At 50.0% G+C, this 25966-nt stretch overlaps 8 protein-coding genes across 8 annotated transcripts; 2 read left to right on the plus strand and 6 right to left on the minus strand.

Annotated features, from left to right (window-relative positions):
• Positions 1-1252: 1252 nt before the first annotated feature.
• On the minus strand, positions 1253-3550 carry LRP88_00286 (multicopper oxidase-domain-containing protein; the record flags this gene model as incomplete). Its single annotated transcript, XM_083237002.1, has 6 exons — positions 1253-1615; positions 1671-1724; positions 1782-2620; positions 2682-2748; positions 2810-3040; positions 3095-3550. The coding sequence occupies 6 exons, from the start codon at positions 3548-3550 to the stop codon at positions 1253-1255; spliced, it is 2010 nt and encodes a 669-aa protein (XP_083107371.1).
• Positions 3551-7369: 3819 nt separating this feature from the next.
• Positions 7370-8114, plus strand: LRP88_00287 (uncharacterized protein; the record flags this gene model as incomplete). The annotated part of the gene is made up of 2 exons (XM_083237003.1): positions 7370-7899; positions 7952-8114. The coding sequence occupies 2 exons, from the start codon at positions 7370-7372 to the stop codon at positions 8112-8114; spliced, it is 693 nt and encodes a 230-aa protein (XP_083107372.1).
• A 434-nt stretch (positions 8115-8548) lies between these two features.
• LRP88_00288 (cytochrome P450) lies at positions 8549-10049 on the minus strand (the record flags this gene model as incomplete). Its single annotated transcript, XM_083237004.1, has 2 exons — positions 8549-8798; positions 8851-10049. 2 exons carry the CDS (start codon positions 10047-10049, stop codon positions 8549-8551), a joined length of 1449 nt encoding a protein of 482 aa, XP_083107373.1.
• Positions 10050-12578: 2529 nt separating this feature from the next.
• Positions 12579-13391, minus strand: LRP88_00289 (alanine--tRNA ligase; the record flags this gene model as incomplete). Its single annotated transcript, XM_083237005.1, has 1 exon — positions 12579-13391. The coding sequence occupies one exon, from the start codon at positions 13389-13391 to the stop codon at positions 12579-12581; it is 813 nt and encodes a 270-aa protein (XP_083107374.1).
• Positions 13392-17073: 3682 nt separating this feature from the next.
• LRP88_00290 (cupin domain-containing protein) lies at positions 17074-17822 on the minus strand (the record flags this gene model as incomplete). Its single annotated transcript, XM_083237006.1, has 3 exons — positions 17074-17223; positions 17364-17519; positions 17583-17822. The coding sequence occupies 3 exons, from the start codon at positions 17820-17822 to the stop codon at positions 17074-17076; spliced, it is 546 nt and encodes a 181-aa protein (XP_083107375.1).
• Positions 17823-18643: 821 nt separating this feature from the next.
• Positions 18644-20402, plus strand: LRP88_00291 (cytochrome P450; the record flags this gene model as incomplete). The annotated part of the gene is made up of 5 exons (XM_083237007.1): positions 18644-18682; positions 18734-18949; positions 19023-19394; positions 19464-20240; positions 20298-20402. The coding sequence occupies 5 exons, from the start codon at positions 18644-18646 to the stop codon at positions 20400-20402; spliced, it is 1509 nt and encodes a 502-aa protein (XP_083107376.1).
• Positions 20403-20936: 534 nt separating this feature from the next.
• Positions 20937-23993, minus strand: LRP88_00292 (uncharacterized protein; the record flags this gene model as incomplete). The annotated part of the gene is made up of 6 exons (XM_083237008.1): positions 20937-21911; positions 21974-22567; positions 22636-22711; positions 22889-23351; positions 23600-23697; positions 23758-23993. The coding sequence occupies 6 exons, from the start codon at positions 23991-23993 to the stop codon at positions 20937-20939; spliced, it is 2442 nt and encodes an 813-aa protein (XP_083107377.1).
• Positions 23994-24734: 741 nt separating this feature from the next.
• On the minus strand, positions 24735-25922 carry LRP88_00293 (uncharacterized protein; the record flags this gene model as incomplete). The annotated part of the gene is made up of 6 exons (XM_083237009.1): positions 24735-24940; positions 24999-25151; positions 25204-25368; positions 25418-25568; positions 25623-25828; positions 25880-25922. 6 exons carry the CDS (start codon positions 25920-25922, stop codon positions 24735-24737), a joined length of 924 nt encoding a protein of 307 aa, XP_083107378.1.
• Positions 25923-25966: the final 44 nt, after the last annotated feature.

Genomic DNA, 25966 nt, shown 5'->3' on the forward strand with positions numbered 1-25966 from the left:
TACCCATTGGTGGTCGGGCGCAAGGGAGCTCGTCTAGATCCCCGATGAGCTTGAACAGGCGCTGATAGGCTGTCCAAGAGCCACTCTGTTCGGGACGGAGATTTAACCAGTGGACAAACGGATGATTTTCTCGTAGCCAGAAAATAACAAGTTTAGCAACGCATTTTGCATTGATAAGACAGCACATGAGCCTTGAACGGTTATGTGACGTTACAATGCGGCCGCCAAGTGATTGGATTTGCTACGATATATTGCTTATCGCCTTGCTTGGCTCCCAGCCCCACATTTTTCTTTGGTAGATAGTAGAGGCCACAATTGATGCCCTTTAGGGTTGCTGGGTGGTAGGGCGAAACCTTGCTCTCGGTGTGCATGATACTTGGTGTGTGGCTTGGATGCCTAAAGGACATCTTGAAATCGATTGTCAGATATCACTTGACCACACTAACCGCTATCGGTGATACAATGGAATGGCTGTCTTGATACCCCTTGTGCGGAGGTCTAGACGCCCGTCTCGGGAATGAGTGACGAGGCTTGATAGACGGGCGAAGAGAAGCCGCCCTATGGCTATTGTTTGTTTCTTGAGATTAAGCGGGTATTGAGAATGGGCAGTTCCTGGTCAATGTCGGATTCACTCCATAGACTCGGAGACGATGCAGGTTGGCATCACGATACACACTGAGTGTGTCCTAAAGCGCTGGCGTTTCGGCGTCGACGTTCTCGTTATCGCAAGGACCTGGATTCTTGCCCCTGTTTTTCACCTCTAGTTTAAGTGTTACGAGAGGACTTACATGTCAGGTACAATGCAGAGTCCTTGTCCTCTCTCTCCTATTGTATTTGCGCTGAGCTCTGTTGCGCTGACTGTATAGCGCATTTTTAGAAGCGCGCCTATGCCAGCGATTCTCGGTCCATATACGAGATGTCAGGGCTGCGACTGCCCTAAAATGCAGTGACAGGATAGGTCGCTTTAGCAGTGTACGGGAGGCTACCAACACGCTGCTACAATGCCCCGCATAAGGTGATAGGCGACACGGTAGGCATTCTTCCGAGACTCGTATTCATTACCGAGATTGATGTGCCTCAGGGACACGAACTTGTATCTAATACAAACTTGACATTTCAATTCGTGTGGATAGCAACCTACTCTGAAGAGCTGTTACCCTGAATGGCTAACCGTGGTGAGGCAATTCTTAACTATAGAGATAGGACTTGGTGGAATGCGGAAACCCTATGAAGATCCTGTAATCGCCTGACCCTAAATGCCCGAGTCGCCCTCGAAAAGGTCTTCATGCTCCTCGTGCCACTTCTTCCAATCATCACAAACCCTGTTCGCCTCAATCATGTTAGGGGAGTTCGACGGGAAGAGCTTATTGGCATCACTCTGGCGCTCCAGAATCTGCAACGCCAAACCCTCAGACGCATGTCGAGCTATGTGACAATGCATGAGCCAGCTGCCAGGGTTGTCGGCCTTGAAGGCGATGACAACGAAGCCGCCAGTGGGCAGGAGCACTACGTCCCGGCGGGGAGGGTTGTCGAGGGTGAGGTTGAGCCTGCTGGGATGATACTCTTGATTTTCCTCTTGCTGCAGAAGAGCAAAATCATGCCCGTGGAGATGAATCTGAAGAGATTTCACGTTAGATGACCTAACAAGGAGGCGATCAAGATTGACATACTGGGTGAGCCCTTGTAGCGATACTACTATCCTCCATTGTTAAAACAAGATAGACCTGTGAATACTGTTAAAACTGTGTTGGCTGTGTAGAGTTGTGAGAGGTAAGCTATACCCATTGCTCTTCGGTGTAGTCTTCGGGTATCACTACCCACTTGCGGGGAAAAGTGTTGACATGTGAGTCAAGATGCATCATGACTGGGTCAGAATAGTTGATCTGAAGAGGTCTGAAGTCTGGATCGGCGGATTCTTGCAGTGAAAAAAGAGCTAGAGGATAGTCCACAAACTCTGGCCTTGTACCCGCGGTCCTGTCAAAGGTGACATTGAACTGCTCACCAGCAAGGTCCTCTGCCTTCTTGGCGTTAGCTGCCGGGCCAACATACCACGGTATCTTGGGCCTCAGCGACGAGTATGTCTCGTCAGAGCAGGCCTTGCTGATTTTGGTCCAAGGCCTCGATGTCGGGTCTGATGTGCTCGTGTTGTCATATCGGAGGATGCCAGTCTCTTCATAGCCTGAACCTCCCGGTTGTATACCGCAGTTGTCTGCAATCCAGGTTCTGATCCAGAAGTTGCCGTCTTCTGGGATGGGGTTGTCATCGCCAGCAAGGGGGTTGGCCTCGACAATGACATTGTACCGCTGACCGATGCCGACCAAGACGGACGTGTTGTAGTATGGTTCGATGGGCACAAAGTCTGCCGTTACGATCTGCAGCCAATGATTGTCAATGGAGAAGACAAAAGTCGAGTCGAACGAGGTGTTGATCAAGCGGAGGAGGTATCTCTTTGGTCGCGTGGGCTTATCCGTGGGCGTCTTGTTGAAATGCAAGACGTAATTGTCGGGTACTTTGAGTGTGGGAGTGTACCCGTAGTGAGACACGTTTCCTGCACCGTTGAGAAGGATGGTCTTGTTTCCCCAATTCCGGTTGAATAGAAGCTGAAAGGCGCTATTGTGAGCTTATTGATTGGTGTTAGCACTTGAATAGGTAGTCTGGCATCTGTGCAGGTATTCACTTACACCAATCAGTCATAAGCAATGGGCGCTTGGAAGCGTCAAAGGGAGCAGATGATGGGCCATGGATAGTCTGTACAATCCATCAGCCGATATTCACGAGTAAATGTCTGCACGTGGAAGTTTCTACTTACCAGTGGACCTTGTAAGCCATCTGCATATTGCACAGAGTAGTGACTATGGTACCAAGAGGTTCCGTACTGCGTCGTCTTGAAGCTGTATGTGAAGTTTTGACCAGGTGCAATGGGACACTGGGTGATGCCATTGACACCGTCCATATCCATCGTCTGGTTCTGTCGAATTCCGTGCCAGTGGATACTGGTGCCATTGTCGCTCATGCTGTTTATCACGGTGATGTTGAGGGTCTATTAAACAGTGAGCTTGAAACTCGCGTCACATGAGATTCGGATCTTGCTTACATCTCCCCAACAAGCTTCAAGCCAGGGACCAGGATAAGACTCGTTGAATAGCTTCGCCGTCTTGAAGGGTTGGCCGTCGGCATTGAATGCCCCATCGGTGATGTTTAAAGTGTAGTGTCGAGTAATGCCGATTGGAGCAAACTTTTCATAGTTGGTATGAATGTTGAACTCCTGGCCGTCTTTATTTCGAAGCCAGCATTCTCTGTTCTCGGGTATAGAGCAAGGGAACCAACCCTCCATTGCACTGTAGTCGCAAACAAAGTCATGGTCGCCTGGGTTTGCTGCTGGGGGCCGGAAGATTGGGTAGTGACCATGGTCAGGTTCATGAGTATGTGTGGGGGGCGCTCCAAGAGGACGCTGGGCTGGATGATGAAAGCCGTACTCTGACACAGGCGACATAGTCAGCCATGTGAACAAGCCTACAACAGCATGCCAGAAACGGGCGAAGAGCGACATCTTGGACAATGCTTAGGGGTTCGATGAGACTTCATCGAGGCACGAGGGTCAGACGGGGGAGGCAGCGTTCTAATGCTCCAGCCCAATACCAAAAGGAGCATGCACGTCATTCTACCTCGCGTGAGATACGCTTTTCAAGACGTCGTAAGCGACGGGTAGTTGCAGCTGAGAGAGAGTTTGTAAGCCTGCAGATTCATCCCACTTTTGATCAAAGCTGAAAGCGGGAGGCTAGCTGACAGTCAGATTGAGATGTCCGGCAGATCATTCACGGGAGTCAATGGGCCTGCTGATTGGCTATGGCGTATGTGAAGGGCTGAGACATTCATTATCCATTGGCTATGGCTGCTGCATGAGACGGGATGGTGCGGGACGGAAAGAGACAAAAAGCCCTACGGCTCGTATTAGAGCGCGGCATGTTGAACAGTTCGGCAACCTGACACATCCAACGTGCATCCACGACACCCTCATGACACAGGTAGGGGCGGAATTCGGGCCATTATTATGCATATTCTGCGCTTTGGCCCCTCAGAGGGATGTGATAAAACTTTAATATCACACTTCCTGGGCGTCTCGTGCCCTGGAATGCTGACAGCTGTGAAACGGTTGGCTGTACAACATATGCGTAAGCTTACCGATGTCTGAATAAAGGTGTATCAAGACTCGGGTTTACGTAAGGACCTGATCTGCAGGTAGCATAAGCGGGCATGGAAGATCTCGCGTGGTTGCCTTATGAACATTACATCTGCTGACCTATCGCGGGCCTATCTGTTGTCAGACAGGTGGTCACACAGCATAGTATCCATGCCCTTTCCGGCTTACCACCTTGATAAGAGAGACAACCATTTTCAACCCTACCTAGGAGGTATGGTCAGCCCAACTCGAGTCATATAAAAATGCCGCGTTATTTGCCGACAGCTGTGGGATATGCCATGTGGAAGCAGGGTGGTGGAACTCGCACAGGAAGACCGCCTAAATGAAGGCACCAATCAGAACGAGTGTTTTATGTGAGATACATACATAAATAAGGAGATGACCCTTGACGTCTTTGAAGCTAATCCGGTTCACATCGCTAAAAACGAGCTGTATAGTCTTGTGCATGAGACAACCAGCCCTGCTGAGATTGGAAAGATGCCAACGAAAGATGCGGGGAATAGAAACACAAGGCCCTTGAAAAAGCCCCGTAAGGCACGCGTGTTGCTCAAATGGTATATACTGTATGCATTTTTCCGGTGCGACCTGCTTGGAGCACATGCAGCACTCGAGGCAGTGTCGAGCACGCGTCTGCATGAAGCACTCCGACCAGCTTCCTCATCAAAGAGGTCTTTTCTGCTAGATACGGTCTAGAATAATGCAGACGACAGTTTTTTGTCCTGCGAAGGCCCACGTGGTGTTGCCCTGAGAACTTGGTTGCTTGACGACTAACCTGACGAGCCTAGAAGAAAACCCCCTCTCCGCAGATTTCATTCACAAGGTCCAACGCAAGGAACCTTAAAGGCTATTAAATATACAGGTTGCTCGATAAAAGTAACAACTTTGAGAAATCTCTTGATCCTCCATCATGTTGATACTATCTAGGTAGGCATAGAGGTACACCAGGACCCCGGTTGGTACCCTGGCCGCATCCACCAGAATCTTGACTCTTCCTGTCTCGCATTTTGGGTATGATAAAAGGAGACCTACATATGGATTTTTAATACCAAGTTCCCCTATTTATTGTACCACTGTTCCTAATGCAAGACAACATTGTTGATCGTCCTCGATCGTTGTAGGAGTTGCGTGATGGACACTCCCTCGAAGGATCACCCTCCGCCAAGCCCGCTCGACAAGTCGGGCAGGACGCTGCGCTCATTAGTCATCGCACGTGACTGATGTTGGGCCAACAGGTCACTGAATAACTGACTGCGCCTCTAATCTGGTTTTGAATTGGTCAACTTGTCATTGATGTCAACATGGTGGGCGTCAAGCACATCCAGCGTTGCGACCAGTGCCGCCAAGCCAAGAGGAAGGCGAGTCATGTCTCTTAGCTACAGGAACAAAGCTGACGACATGGCTAGTGCGACCAGGTTCAACCCTCCTGCGGGAGGTGTGGCCGTCTCGGCATACGATGCACCGGGGCTAATGTGCGCCAGTTTATACACGTCAAGGACCCATTGGCAGTCAGCATTCGCAGCAATCCTTTATCGAAATCAATGTCTATCGCGCAATCGCTGGTATCAATTATTGAGAGCCCAGGTCTGCCATACGACATTGCTTGCTCTGGAGTTTTCTTCAGCCAACTTCCTCAGCGGCTGGTTTCCTGTCCAACCTTGGCAATAGCTACGTCTGCAATGGTGAAAACTCATCAATCTCTTCACAATCACAGTGAAACACTTTATAGACAGGCTCTTTCCCACCACGGAACGGCGTTACGGGCAGTGCGGAATATGCTTCAAGACCCATCGCAGGCTTATTCAGTAAATACAGCATGTGCAATCTATCTAATTATGGCTTGTCAGGTGAGACTTGGCTTAGTTACTATGAGATCTACCTCAGTTGACTGAAATCGGGATAGGAGCTTCTTTGGGGTCCGGCTGTACCTGCTACGCAACATATGGCCATGCTTTTAGCAATTCTTCGCAACGCTTTTATGGAGGGCTGGTTACAGGAATTCCACATAAGCATGTTGGTCTGTTATTTGCCCACCATAGTGAGTAGGCTGACCCTCCTAAAAACCTCTGTTAATAGCCAGCAGACTTTTGAAATGGCGTATAATCCAGACCTGAAGCCCGAGCCTTGGTTCTACGAACTTATCGCGTGGTGCGCTGGTAACAGAAACGGTCAGGTGACGGTTTGCGACTCCATCGCCATGATGGCGTATGCCCAGATGCCTCGGTTCAATAGCAATCCGCATAAATACTACACTCAAATATCGCAAGCTTACAGATTGCTGAAGGATGAGCTTGAAAAGCTTAGTGTGAAGGAGAGCGGGCAGGCTGAGCCCACTACGTCGAGTACAAAATACGGAGAAGGAGCCCAAGGGCTGTCACCGGAAGATCCGATTCAAGTACCACAAAGAGACATGCAGACTCTTGGACCCTATACTACGATGCTTGCTGCTGGTGCACTGCTCAATCGATTATTACGGCAAGTGGAAGGATGCACAGAGCTTCTTATGAGTGAGATGAAGTCTTTCTGCAATGAGATTGTCAGTGCATCACAACAGGGATTCAAGTTCGGCCCGTTGGCGGCGGGCGTGATGCCCCAGACTATGGCAATCGTTTGGGCTGCATCGGAACCTTGCCCGGAGAGGAATAGCATCAAGGAAGCTGGTCTTGGCTCCTTGGACTACGAGATAGGGTTGAAATGGTTAGAGAGGGCGAGAAGGTTCAAGAGTGCAATAGATAACCGATCGGTCTGGAAAGATGTTGACCGAAGGTCGTATCAGCTCGCAGAGAAGAGTTAAGTTGGGTACCTGCTTGCGCAAGCGTTGGCATAATGAAAAGACGCAAAGTTCAAATACAAAGCAAACCATATCTTCATCTCCACTGCTATCAGCACTAAACGGAGTAATATCCTGCTTGGACCCCTCGGGCAGGTTCCATCTTTCTCTAAGCGCCGAACGTACGTGTCTAGTGCTGGTCAGACGTGGCGCAGCGGCTCATGCTGTCTCACTCCCCTGGTAGGAATCCACCTTGCAGAAATAGCGCAGGTATAAGGGACCATGTCACTACCACCACATGGCAGGCAGTATTTTTTCCCTTGCTCTTGGGCTACAAGGGGAACCCGTCGCCAGCTAAAACACTCTGTATCTTGAAATATTGTTCTCAGTTTGTTGCTGTGATGGCCTTAGCTACAGGACAACCGAAGGGACAGCCTTCCCGCTTTCCCGCAGCGCTTTTCCACGCTTTTGGCGTTGCATCCTTCATTTACAGCTTCTACCTTCTCACAACCTGGAAGACAATCTTTACGGATGCATTCGGGTGGTACTTTCAGCTCCTCACTGTCGTCGGCCTCGCTACGTCTCTGCTGGCATTCACCTTTGGCGTCCTTGCAGACCTTACACTTGGCGATGTCTTTTTTGACGCCAAGAATACCATGTCGATCCTGGCAACACCTCTCGAGGTCGTCATCTCTGTGCTTTACTGGTCGATAAGAGTATACGACTCATCCTTACTCATGCCAGGAGCGCTCGACATCGACCCTCTGCTCGACATTGGATTCCACCTCGCGCCAGCAGTATTACTGTCGCTCGATTTTGTCATTTTGAGTCCGGCATGGAAGATCACAGCTCGCGGCATGATGCCTCTGAGTGTTGCATTGGCTTTGGTGTATTGGTGCTGGATTGAGCTGTGCTTCCAGCGAAATGGGTGGTGAGTTTACGAGGCATGGATACTTACTCGTTTGTCACTAATACACAAGCAGGTATCCTTACCCACTCTTTGATCAGTTTTCGGCTATTGAGCGTAGCTTGATCTTTGTTCTCTCGGCTGGTCTGCTGACAGCATCGTCATCTACCCTTCAATGGGTTCATGGAGGGATACAAGGTCCCGTGCTAGGCCCAAAGAACAAAGCCAAGGTGTATTGATGCTGATGAAACGGAGGTTATCTACTGTCCACGAGGTGAAGGCCATCTAAGATTCACATACTAGGTATGGGAACGTTGGGATTCTATAGTGTTGTAGCAGTCATTATCACTAGAATACTTGTGGTCATTTCTTCCACTTTTCGCACTTGAGCTACTTCATTCCTTGTTGAGAATGTCGCGAACTTCAAAAGAAATAAGTCTTTAGTAGCTCCCCACAAGTCAATAATCACTCGTTTTGACACTTGTAATACTTCAAGTATGGGAAATATTCGATCTTCTGGCTCAGTTAACCCATCAAGGGCTGGGCTTCAACGTGGAAAATATTCAAAATAACTAGTCAAAAATTACTCCTGCCCGTCGGCGTACACAATGTTCTTTCATTAAAGCTCTGAGGTTGCCTTAGTCTATCGATCAATATCTCTACCATGTCTTATTTATGGAACGCTGATATCACATCTACCTGCTTTCGGTACTATAAAAAACTCGCCCACTTGTGTCATCATGTCATCCGTCATGCTGTGATGCAGCCGTGCGCCCCTACACTCCCGGAAGAACAGGGCGAGTGCAAGACGAATTTCCATCCGGGCTAGATTCATACCGAGACAACTCCTAGATCCAATACTAAAAGGAACATGGGCTCTCTTTAATTCTGGAGTTGGATTGGCAAACCGGTTTGCGTCAAATCTGTGTACTCCGAGTTAGCCATTGTTGATCGTCATGTGGATCGAGCACTTACTTCTCTGGCTGGGGAAACACCCCTTCTAGGCGAGATAAAAGCCAAGACTGGGTGTACACTGTAGTGCCTCCAGGGATATCCCACCCGTCGACAGAGATGCCGCCTAGGGGCACCAACCTCTCGACGGGAGCTCCCGTAGGGTTGTATAGTCTTAACACCTCTTCAAGAACATTGCTCAACAGTGGCAGAGCCTCAACTTCTTTGGCTGTAAAGCCAGGGGGGAGTGCTGCCACTTCATCTTCAACCTGCTGTCTCAAGATGGGATGTCGGAGAACCTCCCAGACAGCATATGTCAACGTGGCTGCTGTGCTGTCGGAGCCTGCTACTATCATCATAGCAGCCTCCGATCCCATCTCGTCGTCATCCAAGGCTGCCCGCCGGCTCTTGCTGTTGTCTTCACTTAGAATACGGCCGAGCATTGTGGTGGTGCACTTTGGTGAATGCCGCAATTCGCCGAGGGCAGCCATCACAGGACCAAACATGACCTCTGTGCAGCACACTACATCCCTGACCCAGGCGATGGGAGACCACCTGAGAGGTAACATAAGGACCTCGGGTAGAATGGCCTGTAGCATGACCTTCATGTTGACCTTCTCCAGGGCTTTGAAGACTGGCGAGTCTTGCCCGCCTGATTCTAGCAAGTCAAAGGACTGTCCAAATGCCATTTCAGTCATGACATCGACCGCGAGGCATCGCCACCACTTGTAGACATCGACTCTGCCATCTTCCGCCTCGGTCTTGATCTGAGAAATAGCCAGCTCAACTAGCCGCCGGATTGTCGTCTCTTGGTCAGCCCGCACGGCGGTAAGACTTCGACCCAGGATGCGTTTTCGTTGAGCATGCGCTTGAGGATCTCGCATGGTGAACAGCATAGGCGAGTGGCTGAAGCGAATCTTGTCAAAGACGGGTGTTTTGGTGCAGTGGCTACCAACACCATGGATTCTGTAGTAGCCATCAATGCTGTTGACAGAAACGTCCTTAGGCCCAACCCTCACGACAGAGCCATAGATCTTGTGGAGCCGTTGCAGATAATGACGGCTCGTCCCGACCAGTCGGGCATAGAGGAAGGGAATGTCTGTGAAGCGTGTGTACCATGGGCCAGGATGAGAAGAGACTGAACTTTGGGCATAGTCGAAAAGAATCTTCAAGAGAAATATCAAGGGAAGGACAACGACTGCCAGTATCACAGTGACAGACATGGATGCGGTTGGAAGAGAGGTTCGACTGGGGATGAGAGGTGCAGGTCAAAGCAACAGCAGAGTTGCTGGATACCTTGCAGACAATAAATTAAACGCATGAAAGACAAATTTAGCACAATCACACCCGATGGTACACGTACGACAGACAATTCTAGCACGTGCCTTTGTTGGTGACGAGTAGCGCTTACTGGTTCAAGCTCCGCTTGATTGCAGGGTAACATGGATGAACCTCAGGCATTCTTCAACTTGGAATCAATTACGTGAGACTTGTCAATGCGTCTAGAACGATCTAACTTGCCCTGCCCTGCATGCGGAGCGTAGCTAAGTTGCCGGGACTATATGGGTCTGATAAAGGCTTCAAGGGTATTGATTGGTGGGCTCGGTCTCGACGGAAGAGTTAACCGCGCGGGTGGCACCGCATTCATGATACTAAAGAAAGAGAAAGGAAAAGAGAAGGAAGAAACAGGGGGGTAGCACCCAAGTTGCTAGCTGAGAGGACCAGCTGAAAGGTGCATGCATACTCAGTTTAGTGGGCAACAAGGCTTGGATATTCCTCTTAGCGTTTCAAGTGAGTGCACTGCAGTGGAGAAATCTCTACTCCCTGGTCAAAACGAGTCCGTCACATGTCAAAGGCGCACAAATCTTCCAAGTTGCGTGCTGGGAGGTGATATGATGCCTGTGGGTTTGTTGTCAAGTCTCCACCTCGGGGCTGGGTTGCACAATCTGCAGAGGGTTGCCATCCATCTACATTTAGCAGGTAGCAGCGGTTCCGCTGCGTGTCTCGGACGCTGCAGCACTAGCTCTGCCATGCTGGCAGAGGATGGATGGCACAGCAGCAGAGTTTTTCTTGGTGTGGCAGTGTGCATTATCGTCTAGACAGAGTGAAGCCCCAGTGCGCTTTATAACGCTGACAAAGAGAGACTGGAGTTTCACGCCCAAAGCAGCGGCTTGAAATGGCTGTTAGCACAGATGTAATTCACTTGTTAATTGCAACGCTGATCAAGGAGGCTGGACTGCAAATGCAAGGTCATGGGTAGATGTATAGGGTAAGCCCAGACATTACAAGATAGGTTGGATTGGCCAGGGGCAAAAGGGCATACCTGCAGCCTTGTTCACGTGGATGCAAGTCAGACAGATAGTGTATCTTGGCAAGCCTCATTAACGCCATTTCTCTATGCTCTCAACTATTCTGCTAGGAACTGAGCGTGTTGCCTTAATACGGGCCGGGTTGCTTGTGGGATGCTTCTCATAGGTCATCCATGCTGCTTGAACCAGGATGGCAACCACTACGACGTGTCCTAGCGATGCACAGCCCGGATGGATGCAACTCCTGGGTTGTGCGAAAATTCGCGCTGCCTCTATTTTCTCAGCGTTGTACTCGCGCCTCTTCTCACCTCAGACCGAAGAGTGCTTCTATTGCTCTGGAGCCTTCAACAGTTACCCCGACTCCGGGCCCAAGGTGGAAGCAATGTCTGCAGCCCAAGCTGCTCGATGCCATGGACGCGCGGTAACTGGTGCCACGCTTCAGATCTTCCATCCTATCATGCAGGTCAAATGGGAGTCCCCCCTAATGTTTGAACGCATGTCCTTGCAGTGTCTGGACAGAAGCGAGATCCTTCTATGGGCAAAAGATAGCAAAGGTCGTACACGTAGCGAGTCTCGAGATGTTCAAGTGGACAACCAAACCGAGTTATGTGACTCGCTGGATCGACTGGGCGACGAGAGTTTGTAGATTTCTACGCCAGGATGGACCTTTACCCAAGTATCTGGACACGGTTTACCATCAACAGCCTATATCAGGATACACCGGATCACCTGTGGCCTTTGAAACCGCATTCTCATAGGGAAGGGGAATCTCCTGGAAGACCTGAAATGGTTTGTCGATGAGAAGATGACAGCAGAGCAAGCCGTCTCCCTGGATACATCCGGCGACTCCCCATCATTATACCCTCCTAGCCGTAGGCTGGCTGCGGCAAGCCTGTGCAGATTACAAGCCAGACGGTAGAGCCAACCCATCACTATGCTAGCATTGTCACTACGGCGTATGAGGCTGCAAGTGTCGAGAGCCCTTTCGGGAACCGCTCTCGGGGAACACTGGTCTTACGAGGCCCCGTATACTGGGGTTTGCTCAGGTTATTGCAGAATGATGGCACCAACCATTTGGTGTCCAAATGCACCTACTACCCTGATTCAAGTGACCAAACGAAAGATGCCCCTCAAGGTAATGATAGGTATATTTTGATGTCCTGTGGCTCTACTGTACCAGCTAGCTCCAGCCAAGACTCCAAGCCATGGTTTTTGCTCCATTTGAGATTAACTGGTGAAGTAGCTAAAGCAAGGTTCCGTCGCTTGGGTATGCTCCTGGTGGAAGCTACGGCTGGGAGAGGTGCCGAATTGGCAGATGCCATTGTCGACGGCACACATGGAAACGCAACTGGTTGAGATTGTATAATGAGAACCCACTAGTTATATATAGTTATCTCTCCTACCGCGGACAAACCAGGTCGAATTCGTCTAACTCTCTCGAGATTACGGCAACAAGTAGCTAACTTTTGACTTGCCTTTGCTTCTCGATATCTTCTTAACCTTGGTCTCGCCGCACAAGTCGGTTGTGTCAACATGGGTTCCTCCACAGGGGTACACTTCTGCCCCGACAATCTTGACGACGCGGAACTTCTCCCCAGGAGCTACGAAGCTCGCGTCAGGCGTCAGACGTTCCAATCCATTGTCGCGGAAGTCCTGTTCGTCCCACCAGTGGATCTCAACGGGCATCTTTGCCGCGATGAACTCGTCCACCTTTTGCTGAATGGCGTCTTTCCATTTTCCTTCAATGAGTCCCTGGAACTCGCAGGATGCGGAATCGGGAAAGTGGGAGGCTTTCAGCTCGTCAAAATTCTCGATCTTGTCCTTCAGGAGGTGGTTGACTGCCGAGCCGAGGACGTGACCAGCGGTATGATATCGTGAAAAGAGGAGGCGTAGTTCAAGGTCGATCTCCTGGTTCACATCGTGACCTTGACTAAAAGTGCCATCCGGGGAGTTGAATCGTCCAAAGTGCAAGACTTGACCGTTGCCTGTTGCATCCATTCGAGCCGCCGCGACGGTAAAAGATACGCCGCCTTGATCCGTCATCTTGCCGACATCTGAAGGTTGGCCCCCGCCTTGGGGGTGAAAGATGGTTTGGTCTGTGATGACGGCGTAATCATGCTCAGTGCCTTGCTTGAAAAGATCTTGGTTATCTTGCTCAAGATCACCATAGGATTGCACCGCCACTACCCTGGTCTGAAGAGTAGAAAGCTTTCCATCTCGCTGAAAGGCGAGGAAGGTCCTGATCGGCGAGGTCATGCTAGTGTTGAAGGAGCGGGACGAGGCTCGTATCTCACAGCGCGGGAGATTCTGCGTATATGAAAATCCAAGTCGGAAGAGCGAAGAGACTGGCAAGCGAAGTTTGTATAACATACTCAGGGGCAGTGAGTCTCGATCTGAGGCATTTGTGGCAGTTTAATGGTCCTCCGCTATTGGTCCAGAGCACTGACTCAGCGCTCCTGATAACTAAATGATCGAGATAAGATTAGATAAGAGATTTCCCTTTTGTTCTTTACTCTTCTATATACCTAGGGATACACTTGTTTGCATCTTTTCATCTATACTGTAGTTTTTATTATAGCAAGAAATCGATCGTATTCCTAACATCACCAGGACTCCCCGCCCAGCTCCAGATCATCACTCGTGGCTTGACTGGCCTCTTGCTCCCAGAATACACACTTCCTCATCTCCATCTAAGCACCCAGTATTTCAATTTCCGTGTCGGTATAGATAAAGAAATAGCCGCGGCAGCCAACAAAGTAACAGCCATCATCGTGTAATAGACAGAATAGGCCAGGAAGGTGACTGTCTACAGTGTTGTCTTAACCAGAAGTGGAGTCCCAGCCTCACAGAGTGTCTTAATCAAGAGGAGACTCTTCGCCCAAAAGATTCTCCTCTTATTCATTTCTTTCCTGCTTCTTAAGTTTTAAAGATCTCTTAAACTTACGGAACTAGCGTCAAAGTATATCTCAAGCCTCTATCTCGCCACTATAGTGCGCATAGTATTCCTTAGCTATACCGCTAGGTAGGAAGAAAAACCTATACTGAAAGCTACCACATCGATAATTACTTAAACTATCCTTTAAGCCTCTATAAAGCATATAGCTATTAAAATCATATAGTATATCTAAATAGACTATATTAGACCTAGGAAGAGAGAGAGGAGGTAAGGGGCATTTTATAGCTATGCTCTCCCATGACATCAAGTCTAGTTTGCTAGTGTGATTTTTGAGGATATGATTATTATATATGGGATAGCCCTTGAGCCCTAAGAGAACTAAAGGGCCGCCATTGGACCATTTCTCTTTAAATGTTCGGACCCAAGTCTTCGTTCTGAGAGGATTCTGACTGCTGTCGCGTCGTGTGTTATTAGTTCGCCGTTTGGGCTAGCGAGTCTAGGAAAGTAGAGCAAGTCTTTGTGCTTGAGACATGCTTAATGGAAGAACCCAAATGCTTTGTTAACCCAAGATTCGTATCAAGTCACCTAGCATTAGGATATGATACTATGATGCGTTGGTAATGTGTTCTTTATTATAGTTAAAACCCGATCCTCGATGGGTTAACTGAGCCAGAAGGCCATACTTACTAATCTAAAGGATTACTCCCTTGAGATCACCGCTCTTCTATCGATATCGCGTACGCCCGCGGCCCTGGCTACATATGCGTGCTAAACTGAGCTCAGGACGCACGATTAATATAGAAAATACCATCAGTAGCTAGACCAATGGTTGTCATAGATTATAGGGTTATAGGACTTGTCTGGTAAGGCCGGGCTACTATCTTATGTAATGTTTTTTCCCTAACTAACTAGGCTTTGATAAAAGCTCTCAAGTAGTAGCTCACGCCATTCAGGCAGGCAAGGAGATAGATAAATAACTTTCGGCTTGGCGCAAGAGTCATGATCTTTCCAACAATCTAGAGGTATAGATGAGAGCTCCTCAGCTAGTTTATCAGGGTCCCAGGACTCGCCGGGGTGAAAGTTGCAACGCAGGATCGAGGCCTGGTGGAGCAAGTGGTCAATGGCTTCTGGGAGTCCCTCCTGCACGAATTCACATACGGGGTAGCGGCCGTGAGTCGGAGAGCCGTCTTCAGCCTGGCGTTTTTGATACGCCCTCTCGCAGGCAATATCTCGATGAACGACCTGCTGGAAAATATCGGAGCACGTATTAATGTCAGGATCTCCGTCAAGAACTAGTGTGAAAGAGGTTTCTGGCATTCTAGCATCCACAGCGGCCAATGTCTCCAATAACCAGCCGCATAGGTTTCGAGTAATCCAACGGGTCTTGAGCGGGATATCCTCGTCGTGGGTTTTTTCTACCAGACGAGTCAGGCGTGTCAGGCCTGGCACATGGTGAAATGCATTCTGAAAGAGACTAATGCGCCGCTCGATGTGAAGGCGTGGATTCTCTTTGCAGAATGGAATGAGCCCATGGGCGTGGCATTCTGGGCTATGCATCGAGACGTGATCCTTGCGCAATATCACGTTCCTAAATTGCCGTCGCGTTTCATTCGGGAGACGCTCGAGGAACCAGATGGCTACAGACGCCACTGAAAAGCGAAATTTTTCACGAAAGAGCCAGCTGGCCTCTTGATCCTCGGCCTCAGAATCCATGTCGCTGGTTGTACACCCTGGATACCAGTCCTCGAGTTGTTGCCATGCGGCGCCGTCTCCGAACAGCTGTCCTATCCTTCTGAGCACGGAGGAGTCCGGCATAGCCCACGGCTTTAACCAGATGTTCTCAAGATCGTATGGTGACTGGGAACCAGTCCAATGCGGAAACATATGGTTGATCAGCTCGGCGAATCGTTCCTCTCATTGCCGCTTCACAAGCTGAAGACTGTACGCGATAGCCTCCTTGAACATCAGCGAAGCGTATGGCTACTTTGAAAGCCTGATGTGATCAAAGCTGGAACGCATCAGGCTACAAGAGAGCATGCGGCCCTTGGTAAGATCATCCTAAAAGGCTACTGCGCTGCTCGCAAATATGCGTTCTGTGGCGGCATGATCCCTATAGATCTCGTCGTAAAGTCTCACGGTCTTTTCAAGATGTGGCGCGAATCGAGGAAATTTTAGTGTAATTTGAGAATAGATCTCGGGGGTGATGTAGTCTCTCAGATGCACCAAGAGGTCTGACTGTAGTAGGCATTGGAAGATGGATAGGTACTCGAAACGAGCAGCCCATGAACATAGATCGTCGCGGAGCATGGTAGAGAATGTGACCGAATTGAGTGTCAAGGGTTAATCTTTTGTCTCGTCGGCGATGGATCGGCAGGTATACATCAGTGAGAGTTCAATGAGGCTCCCATCGGCGGTTGTGAGCTGTTCCGATTCGGCGTTAAAGACATATCCGCCTTCCGCCGTGAAGTAGTAGCAGAAGATTCCACGCCGGAGCTCATAGGGGAGAGTGAGGAGGTTCGTCGGACGGGGCGTGGTGTTGGAGGGTGGTTGTGTCACTGGAGAGCTGATGGATGTCATGGTGGCAGCCTCCTCCATAACGAAAAGCGCCCTTTGGTAGTTGATCAGAAGACCCCAGCAGGGAAGGTTGCTGGTAGTCTCTTGGCGCTTATGTGGTGGCTGGTACTGGTAGCATCAGCGAGGGAAGAAAGAGAAGGAGAACCCGTTTTCAAGCAAGCTAGAAGAAGCGGCTGGTTCTTATTAACTGTAGTGCGAGAGGTCAAATTGGATCGTGCTGCTTGGGTATGACACGTCTCGAGAAGACAGCCCCAGCCACAAGAGCAAGGGAGACAATTACCAACAAATGACGGTATTAAAGTCAACAGCCGAAAATTACTGACTGTTAATCGTGGGTGCTTCTTGGTGCAAGCGCTGGTGTGACGCTGTAAATACCTAAGGAACGTTGGAACGCCGATGGGGCCTCCCTTATACATAAAAGTACTACATACATCTTTCTTTCCATGGAATATAACGCTAAGAGGTAAACTAATGTTGAATGAATCTGTGCTCCTCTTCCACGTATTGATCCTTGAGTTTGAAAGGTGGGCAGGGAAGGAGAACTGCGATCACCCGAGCGCGGTGCTCATTGGAGGCGTTGATCCACCTGTGCATAGTTGCACGCTGGATTATATGGTCCTGTGGAAGTAGTGGGTTCATTAGTCAAGGTATCCTCAAACCGTGGAGGGCCTATGAAGCAGAGCGTGAAAAGCAACTTGAAACGAGAGGTAGAAGATTCGTTTGTAGTATTATAGTCGGCAGAGAAATATAGAACTTACCCCAGCTCTCAGTAGAACCTTTTGTCCACTATCAAGTTCGTGGTAGACCTCACCCATCACGCAGGTCGAGATGTCCAGAGACACGGTCCTGTGCATGTGCCCTACCGCACCAGGGTCAAGATCTAGGTTCACGACATTGGCTCCTCCCAGTTCCATCTCGCCCGTATGAGGGTTCAACTTGGTAGGAGGCACGATTATTTCTTGCCTCGTGCGGCCGACAACCGAGTCATGTGAGAGATGCGCCTTCAAATCCTCGTCATCTGCTAGGTCGGGCGCCAATTTCGCGGTTGCATAAGAGCGGGCTGCCGTGCCAAAACCTGGCACTGGGAAGTAATGGAGCTCAGGGGCGTCGACATAAATGCTTTCCCCGATTTCATGATCATGGCCTGTTATATATCGCTTGATAGGCATGCCTCTGGTAGCGTCCGTCGAATGCGAATCTGTCTGTGAGGGATCCATTAGGTGTCTGTAGCAAGTTCCAAGGTGAGCGCTTGAAAGCTGCACTTCGTTAGCTGATAGGGTATATCAGGAATATTCTAATTAGCCAAAAGTTTCAGTAAGCGCATGCAGATAATTGTGGCCCAGGTATTGCACTTACATATCTTGGATGCCGACTTGGATGGAGGACAACTTTGCTGTTCCCCCGGATGCCCCACGACATGGGGCCGTATCGACGACTGCTTTTATCTGGATCAAGCTGGAGTTACACCTCGTGGCTCCCATCCCATCCCTGGTTTCCTAAATTTTAACTCTATGGGGTTGATCACACGGAGCCGGAATGGCACCAAGAAGCGATGTAAACTTGAACCCTTTTCGACATGGTGGCCACGGCATTGCTGTTCAATTCCGAGATATGAATTCCGGAACACCCTCGTCTGCTACTCGAGATCAGAATCTATGCATCAAGCTGATAATTTGATGGAATGCCTCTTAATAATAGCAGCAAGAAGAATCGAACCGGTTGATACAGGGCCTCTAGTGTGCCGGCGACATCACTCTGTGACTAAACAGAGTATTTTATATTTTAGAAACTTTCGTCTTGAAGGGAATCCATTGTTTGTGAACATGACTCCCGCTTCGTTGTCATCATCTGTTGGACATTGTCATGCCCTATTGTTATTCGTTCCGGGCTTGCCGGAAGAAGACCGGAGAGAGTTCCGGAGACATTCCGTGATGTCGATCAACACACCAACGATAATATTAAAACAGGCCTTACTTTGTTACTTCTGAGCTGTGTACATTGCCTCATGGAAGCCAATCATCAACAAGTTGTTCCAAAAATGATTCTCGAGATTCTCATCCCTCATTCCTTCGGCATCGCCACTTTGTGGCTACTTGCCGGCATCCTTCTCCGTCTTCTTGTGAACAAGTACGGACAAGGCTTGAACAAGATCCCCGGCCCGTGGCTGGCGGGCTTCACAGACTTATGGAGACTGTTCATTGTCCGAGGGCGCCGAGCCCAGGAAGTGCACATCGAACTGCACAAAAAGTACGGTCCGATGGTTAGACTGGGTCCGCGAGCTGTGTCTGTAGCGGATCCGGAGGCGCTAAAGATCATCTACAGCCCAAGTTCTGGGTATTCAAAGGTAAGTTTTGGTACAAGGAACTCACAAGGAACTCACGTAATGACAGAGTTGGTTGCTAACGCTACACGTACAGTCGGGTTTCTACCCGGTGCAGCAGGCCTTGGCCAAGGGGAACAGACTTGAAACCATGTTCAACACGGCCAATGACAGATACCATGCAAGGCTTCGCAGATCTGTCTCGAATGCATACGCAATGAGCACGCTGGTTGCCTTTGAACCGTTTGTCGATTCGACCTCGACCGAGTTTCTCAAACAACTAAAGCTTCGTTTTGCCGACCGGCCAGGGGACGAGGGCATATGCGACTTTGGGGCTTGGCTTCAATACTACGCGTTTGACGTGATTGGTGAATTGACCTTTTCGAAGCGGCTGGGTTTCGTCGAGACGGGTCGTGATGTTGATAACATCATTCGAGATTTGGAAGGCTTCCTGAACTATGTGTCATGGGTAAGTAGAGTATCCGTTCAGCCCCGATTATGTTCAGAGCAACTAGCTGACACTTGACATCTTCACAAGATTGGCCAAATTCCATTCCTTGACCGCTTGTTTATCAAGAATCCGATCAAGATTTGGATGGCTAAGAACGGCCTACTCAACTCGAGTGCCCCGGTTGCAGAATTTGCAAAAAAGCATGTCGTCGAACGTCAACGCGAAGAAGAATCAGGAAATTCGAAAACTCCGAGAAGAGACTTCTTGAATCGGTTCAAAGAAGCGCGAGCCAAAGACCCCGAGTTCATCACCGAACAACTGGTTCTCGCCTTGACAGTCGCGAACATGTTTGCGGGCTCCGATACGACCGGAATAACGATGAGAGCTGTCTTTTACTACTTGCTGAGGGATCCATCAAAGATGGACAAACTGCTTGATGAGCTCGCCAGGGAGAGCAAGGCTGGGAGGTTCTCAAGAGAGGACGGGCTAGCCCAATGGGAAGAAGTCAGAGACTTGCCGTACCTCAGCGCCGTGATCAACGAGGCTCTACGCTGCCATCCTGCCGTCGGACTTACAATGGAAAGGATAGTACCACCCAGCGGAGTCACTATTGCTGGCCATTTCCTACCGGGCGGCACCATCGCCGGATGCTCTGCGTGGGTCATCCATCAAAACGCCGAGGTGTTTGGGTCTGATGCCGCGGACTTCCGACCCGAACGCTGGATAGACGCGACTCCAGAGCAACGACGACGGATGAGCAATTGTCTGTTCTCCTTCGGTGCGGGAGCTAGGACATGCATCGGCAAGAATATCTCTTTGCTCGAGCTCTACAAGCTTGTCCCGACAATCCTTCGGAGGTTTGAGGTCAGTAATCACAGAAACTTGTGAGGTAACGAAATCTGACGTTTGCCTTTGTTCTAGCTCGAGCTGGTGAATCCGGAGACGCCCTGGAAGCTGCATAATGCGTGGTTTGTGAGACAGGCAGGCTTCAATGTACGACTCAAGGAAAGAGACGAGATCATCTGAGCATTTAAATGCCAAGCATGAGTTGGAAACTGCATAAATGTGATGATCCTAGTGTTCGAGGGCGAGGATCTGAATACACTGATGGCCTGGCAAGAGTTCATGTACTTTCGATCTCGTCTAATAGGACTGTCCCTGGATTGTGAGACGTCATATCACAGCTGGTGTTGGATACTACCGAAATGAAGAAAAAGCAAAGGGGTTTTGGCTTGCCTGAAAACGTATAAAATAGGGTGAAACCCATATCACCTCGGTCTCCTGCCTAGTGTGGACCGGCCTTGCTACACTCAAACTGAACTCTGACAGCAGCATTCCTTGGTGAGCGCTTTTTTGTGTGAAAAAGCAACACGATAATCGTTCTATTCTCAATGCGACCATGGATCATGTTCAAAACACGGGATTGTTAAGGGACCAGGTGTCAAGGGTAGAGCGGCTTAATAAAGGTCGGCGTTGAAGGCTACCAGTACAACGCGTCTGTATTCCAGTCTGGACCGAGATTTTCACATCAAATTCTCATTGAAACTCATAAATCTCGTCTCATAACAGGTTTGAACCTAGTATATCAAGATCCATCGTTGACGTATCGTAGAGATCCATCAAAGCAGGGTCCATGTCCATATCGAGATTGAAGGCGCCGTTGAGCCCCAAAACGCCCAGCTTCGCCTCACCATAATCCCGATCAGCGACTGAATTGGCATCTCTCGTTGTATCAAGCCTCTCGTTGCCTGAAAACGTTGAGAATCCCACGCCATTTGATCCAAATCGCTCCCCAAACGTTTCAAAGTTAAAATCTGACATGACCCAACTATTCCGACTGTCGCCACTTGGTCCAGCCATCCATGATGCAGAGAGCTGCTCGTTCTTCCTGAAATTTTCGCTTGATCTCTCGACTGATGCGCCACTTGCATCAGGGTTGTATGAGAAGGCATCTGATCCTTCTTCCCTTCGTGCCCCTCCGACCGCATCGACGGAACCATCAACGTCACTCGAATGGAGGATGGAAGTCCCTGGTCTGGATGAAATACGGTACGACCCTTGATCCTCTGCTTGGGGCGTGAGTTGTTGCAGCGGTTTTTCGGCCCTCGAGTCCCGTCGCACGCTCTTTGGGCTCAGGCGCCCGTGACTATCATTCATGTTCCCTGCCAGAGTTTGGTGTACCAGTCGGCTAAGCCTAGAGACGCAGCGCGTCATCTTCCCAGAGACCCAGACCTTGTGACTATACAGATTCAAAGATTGGGTTGCGGCCAGCACGAGGGAGCCGTATCTCTTCTTGGAACCCAGTTCCCTGGAAAGCAGTGCAATCATAATCATGGCGCAGCTTGTGACGTAGTGACTGAGAGCAAAGCTATACTTGATAAGGTCATCTTTGATGTTCTGGTGGGCAGTGAGGATCTTTGCGGCGAGGCCAGCGCACTCTATGGACGATTCCAGGTCGTCCTCCTCGGTGAGGCTTAGTGGCCTCGAACTGGGTAAAAGGGGCCTTCGTATTAAAAGGCGAAGATATGTGCAGCACTACCTCAACTGTTAGCGTAGCCGATCGTAGAAGGAATAGGCTCCCAATCTATGGGACTTACCGTAGACAGAATAACAGTCTGTTTAATCTGCCATCTCAAGCTTGTGCTGAATTGGTATTCATAGGGTTCGTCCGGGTCGTACCTCAGGTTTTTGGGAGCTGTATCTAGCAGCTTACAAAGGACGGTATCGACATATTCGACCATAGCAAACGTAGGGGCACTGGATGCTTTGACACCGTACAAGACCTCCCAGGCCTTTCCCGCCACACGAGAATATCGAATCATGGCAACAACATAAGGTATCGGCGAGGGCAATATGTCTCGAGCAACCTCTGCTGTGATCTCATGCTGCAACTCTGCCATTTTCTCGTTTCTTGTCGAAAATCGAGTCATCCATTCATCGCTAAGGTCGATCGGTAGTGCCGTATCCACGTTGCTGTCTTGAATGAGGAACGGTTTGCCAGACTCGAGGGCTATCCGACGATCTATCATGTATATCACCCACCACGCCCGACAATACAGCTGGTTGTAGAACGCAGGCATGGTGTCGATGGTGCTTTGACGGTGTATCCCTATGGTGTGTGCAACAGACACGGTGAGCGCCAGGACCCTAGCAGCTTTCTGGTTCGCATCTAGACGAAACAGATAGATAACCTGGAGAAAGTAAGTATAGCTACTCTCTGGAACACTTCCAATAAGCACATGCTGTATGGTTCACTTACTCTTACGATCAGAACTTGCAGCATAAGCAGGGACTTTGTGGCCGTGTTGCTAGTCTCGAGCAAATCCTGGAGGAGACTCTTCCCGACACAATACAAGCTCCAGCCAGACGATGAGACACCACTTGGATCGGCAATCCTTGATGAAATGCTGCATCGCCCGAGAGCTAGACAAAAGCACACCAAAGCCATCGAGACCCGCATGTGTTCCCCTTCTGCGGATTCTGCTGTGGGCCAGGGGGTAGAGTATTGCCACATCTCATTGAACGTCTCCCATATGGCAGGAGGATGAATGAATGGATACATGGGATGGATCTCGTCCAAATAGACTTGTAGATAGTATCTCGATTGGTTCTCGTCGATGGTGACGCCGTGCTGTGCAAGGATGCTATCAAACCACCACCTCCCTTTTCGAACCCCCAACTCGCCTGGGGACGTTGCCGGAGGGTGGAGGGAAGAGGCAGGTGAGGAATGCTCGAGTCGCAATCCTGAAGATACAACACTGTTGTTGTCCAAGGTGTCATTGTCGTCCTCGAACGCCGGATTCATAGTTATCTCCCCAGCAAACGTTTGGCCGTCTGCCTCCAAGGCACTCTGAAGCTTCGCAGGAGAATGTTTGAGCTGCTCGTCGGGAGAAATGTGGTTGAGAGGAGGAATGGTCGAGTCAGGGCTGGGCGGTCGCATGAGGCGCAAGTGACGCTCTACGGCGTCCAAGCGAGCTAAGATCTCAGAGCTGATGGTGCTATCATATTGATCATACATGAGCTGATGTGTTCAATCTGAGGCTAGATGCAGAGCTCTTACCTTCCAGCTGAGCTAGGAAGTGGCCCGACTCCAGGTTGGACATGGATTTCTCCAGCAGTCGCCCTAGAGTCTCGTCGACCCTGCTGCCCACTTCCTCTCGGGGCGGACGACAGACATGGCAGCTGTTTTATTAAACATTGGCGACATGGATCTCCACCTTCACACTTGATATCGCTCAAAAGGTCAGCATGGGTGACTGAAGGTGGGAAAGTCGGGAACAGAAAGGAACCGACCTTGATCTTGCGTTGCTGGCAAGAAGTGCTATGGCAAGGGCTATCAGTACGTTTTCGGCGACAACCGGCAGCAACAAGCTTGACATACCAGGCTCTGGATATGTATTTCCCCCTCTTCATCTTCTTTACCGGACGCTCCGGTTTCTCAAGAGACTCAACACCAACACTGGCACCTGTGGCGACTTCGACGACATCGCCTCGCTTTTCGTCTCCATTCTCGTTATCACAGGGTGCGACAGCGGGCCCATCATGAGCCCCTGAGGGGTCTTGGCCGCCGTCTTCGTTGCGGGCGCCACGGTCCTGGGCATCTGACGACGACATCATGTTAAAACCAAGTTGAGGGATGACAGAGAGGGGAATAAAGCGTGGCAAGCGCGCCGCAGATGGATACAGAGAGAAGTGAAGCTGGCTTCGGATCCTCGGCAGACAGTTCCTACAGCCCAACACAAGGTTGCAAGGAATAGATCAAGACTGCTTACTGCACCTTCGTGCTGTAATGGATCCGCTTCCCCGCTTCCCCGCGAACTCGTTTCCCCGCCGCGAGTTGAGGCGCAACTAGCGTCTGAAGGCGTTCCATGCCGTTCAAGATGGGTGGGAGGCTGACCTCGCTTGCCCATCATGGATTAGTGCGCAGCTAGTCATTACCCCAGATCAGGGAAGATTGGTCAAGCATGGGTGGGATTGGTTGCGGGCCTCGGGCACTCGGAATTCTGGACGGAATTTCCGGATACCCCTTGTCGAATGGAATAGAGGTTCGTGCTTTCAGAGTCCAGACCCATTCGCTTAGTTCTCTCAAACCAGGAGTGGACACATACCGGAGGCCGCTTCTGCTTTACGGGCTAGCTGCTCGAGGGTCTAAGGGGCTGCGCCATTCAGCAAGTATCATCCTGGGCTTCATTCGTTTGTGTAATTTTCAATGACATGTCACATGTGTAGAAAGTCAGAGCTGTGTTCTAGATTCACCATTGACTAAGATCTCAAATGATTGACTGCGTCGTATGTTGACCCCTACTCGCGATTGAAGACCGTGACCCATGGCCTCCTTCTCTGCCGAGCCTGCCTAATTCACGGCGAAATACCAAGATGCGGAAGCAGTCTCTCCCTAATAAAGTCTTCGGCGCTGTGAAGTTTCACCCCCAGCTCAAGCACCTCAGGAGGCGGGATTTCGACTCCAGGGTACATGCCAACGTTGTTGTACAACTGCAGCATGATGTCGCGATCTGGGATGCCACACGTCGGCTTCACCTTGTAAATGACCTTCTTCCCAGAGACTGATTCAATTGCATCGTTAGTATATGTAGACTTCAGCCTTAGACATAGGAAACAAACCCTTCTCGAGGACGGTGTTGATCTGTCCCATAGTCTCGCGGGCCCCGCTGGCGAGAAAATATTTGCCATCGAGACTGGCCCTTTTCGTCTCCCATTGATCAAAGACAGCCTTACAGACAGCCGAGAGATCTTTTTCGACATAAAGTGAGGTGACTAGAGCTCTGATCAACAATCTGACTTCTATAGCTGGATGAAATCCACCCACGTTCGGCATCGGGCCCAATGATAGGCCGAGTCATGGTGATAACATCGGTGTCCTTGTCGTAAGAGGCATATTTACGCAAGATCATGTTTTCATAAAAGTTTCCAGTCCGGATAAAACACCCTTTGAGATCGGCTGCCCGGATAACGGCGTCGACGGATTGTTTGCCTGGAATTGGTTGGTCCACACTCGCTCTTCCAGGGAGTTAATATCTTACCTTCGTACAATCGAGTCACAAATTTGCCTCCGGAGATCTCGCGGGAACTTGGCAGTGTGCTCCATAAGAAGCACTGGACGCCTGCGGTCACTGATGCTTCTACAATATGTTGACCCTGCTTTTCCTCGCTCATAGGGTCATCAAGGACGGCCTGAAGGTCACACGTGAGCTAAGCGATCCAGGATGTTGATCCGAAGTGACCGACCGTATCATAGAAATCAGTGACAGCAAAGACGCCCCAGACATCTTTGAAGGCCTTTGGCAAGGTCGAAGGAATGGTCAAGTCCGCCTTGATCAGCTCGGCTCCCTGTGCAGCCAAGGCTCTTGCTTTGTCTGAATCTGGGTTCCGGGTGAGACACCGGACTTGATATTGCTGTGGATACTGAAGCAGCAGCTTTGCAACAGAGCCGCCTGGTGGGATCAGCCAAGCGAGTTAGGCTGGGTTATCAGGGTTGAACTTACCCTGAGTACCAGTTGCACCGAGAACCAGAACGGTTTTCGCCATACTGAAAGGTTATGGTATTGTTGGGGAGATTTCAACAAGCTTGT

The sequence above is a fragment of the Fusarium phalaenopsidis genome, assembly GCF_050370095.1.
Source record: "Fusarium phalaenopsidis strain FUZ10S chromosome Unknown contig_32274, whole genome shotgun sequence".
NCBI lineage: Eukaryota > Fungi > Ascomycota > Sordariomycetes > Hypocreales > Nectriaceae > Fusarium > Fusarium phalaenopsidis.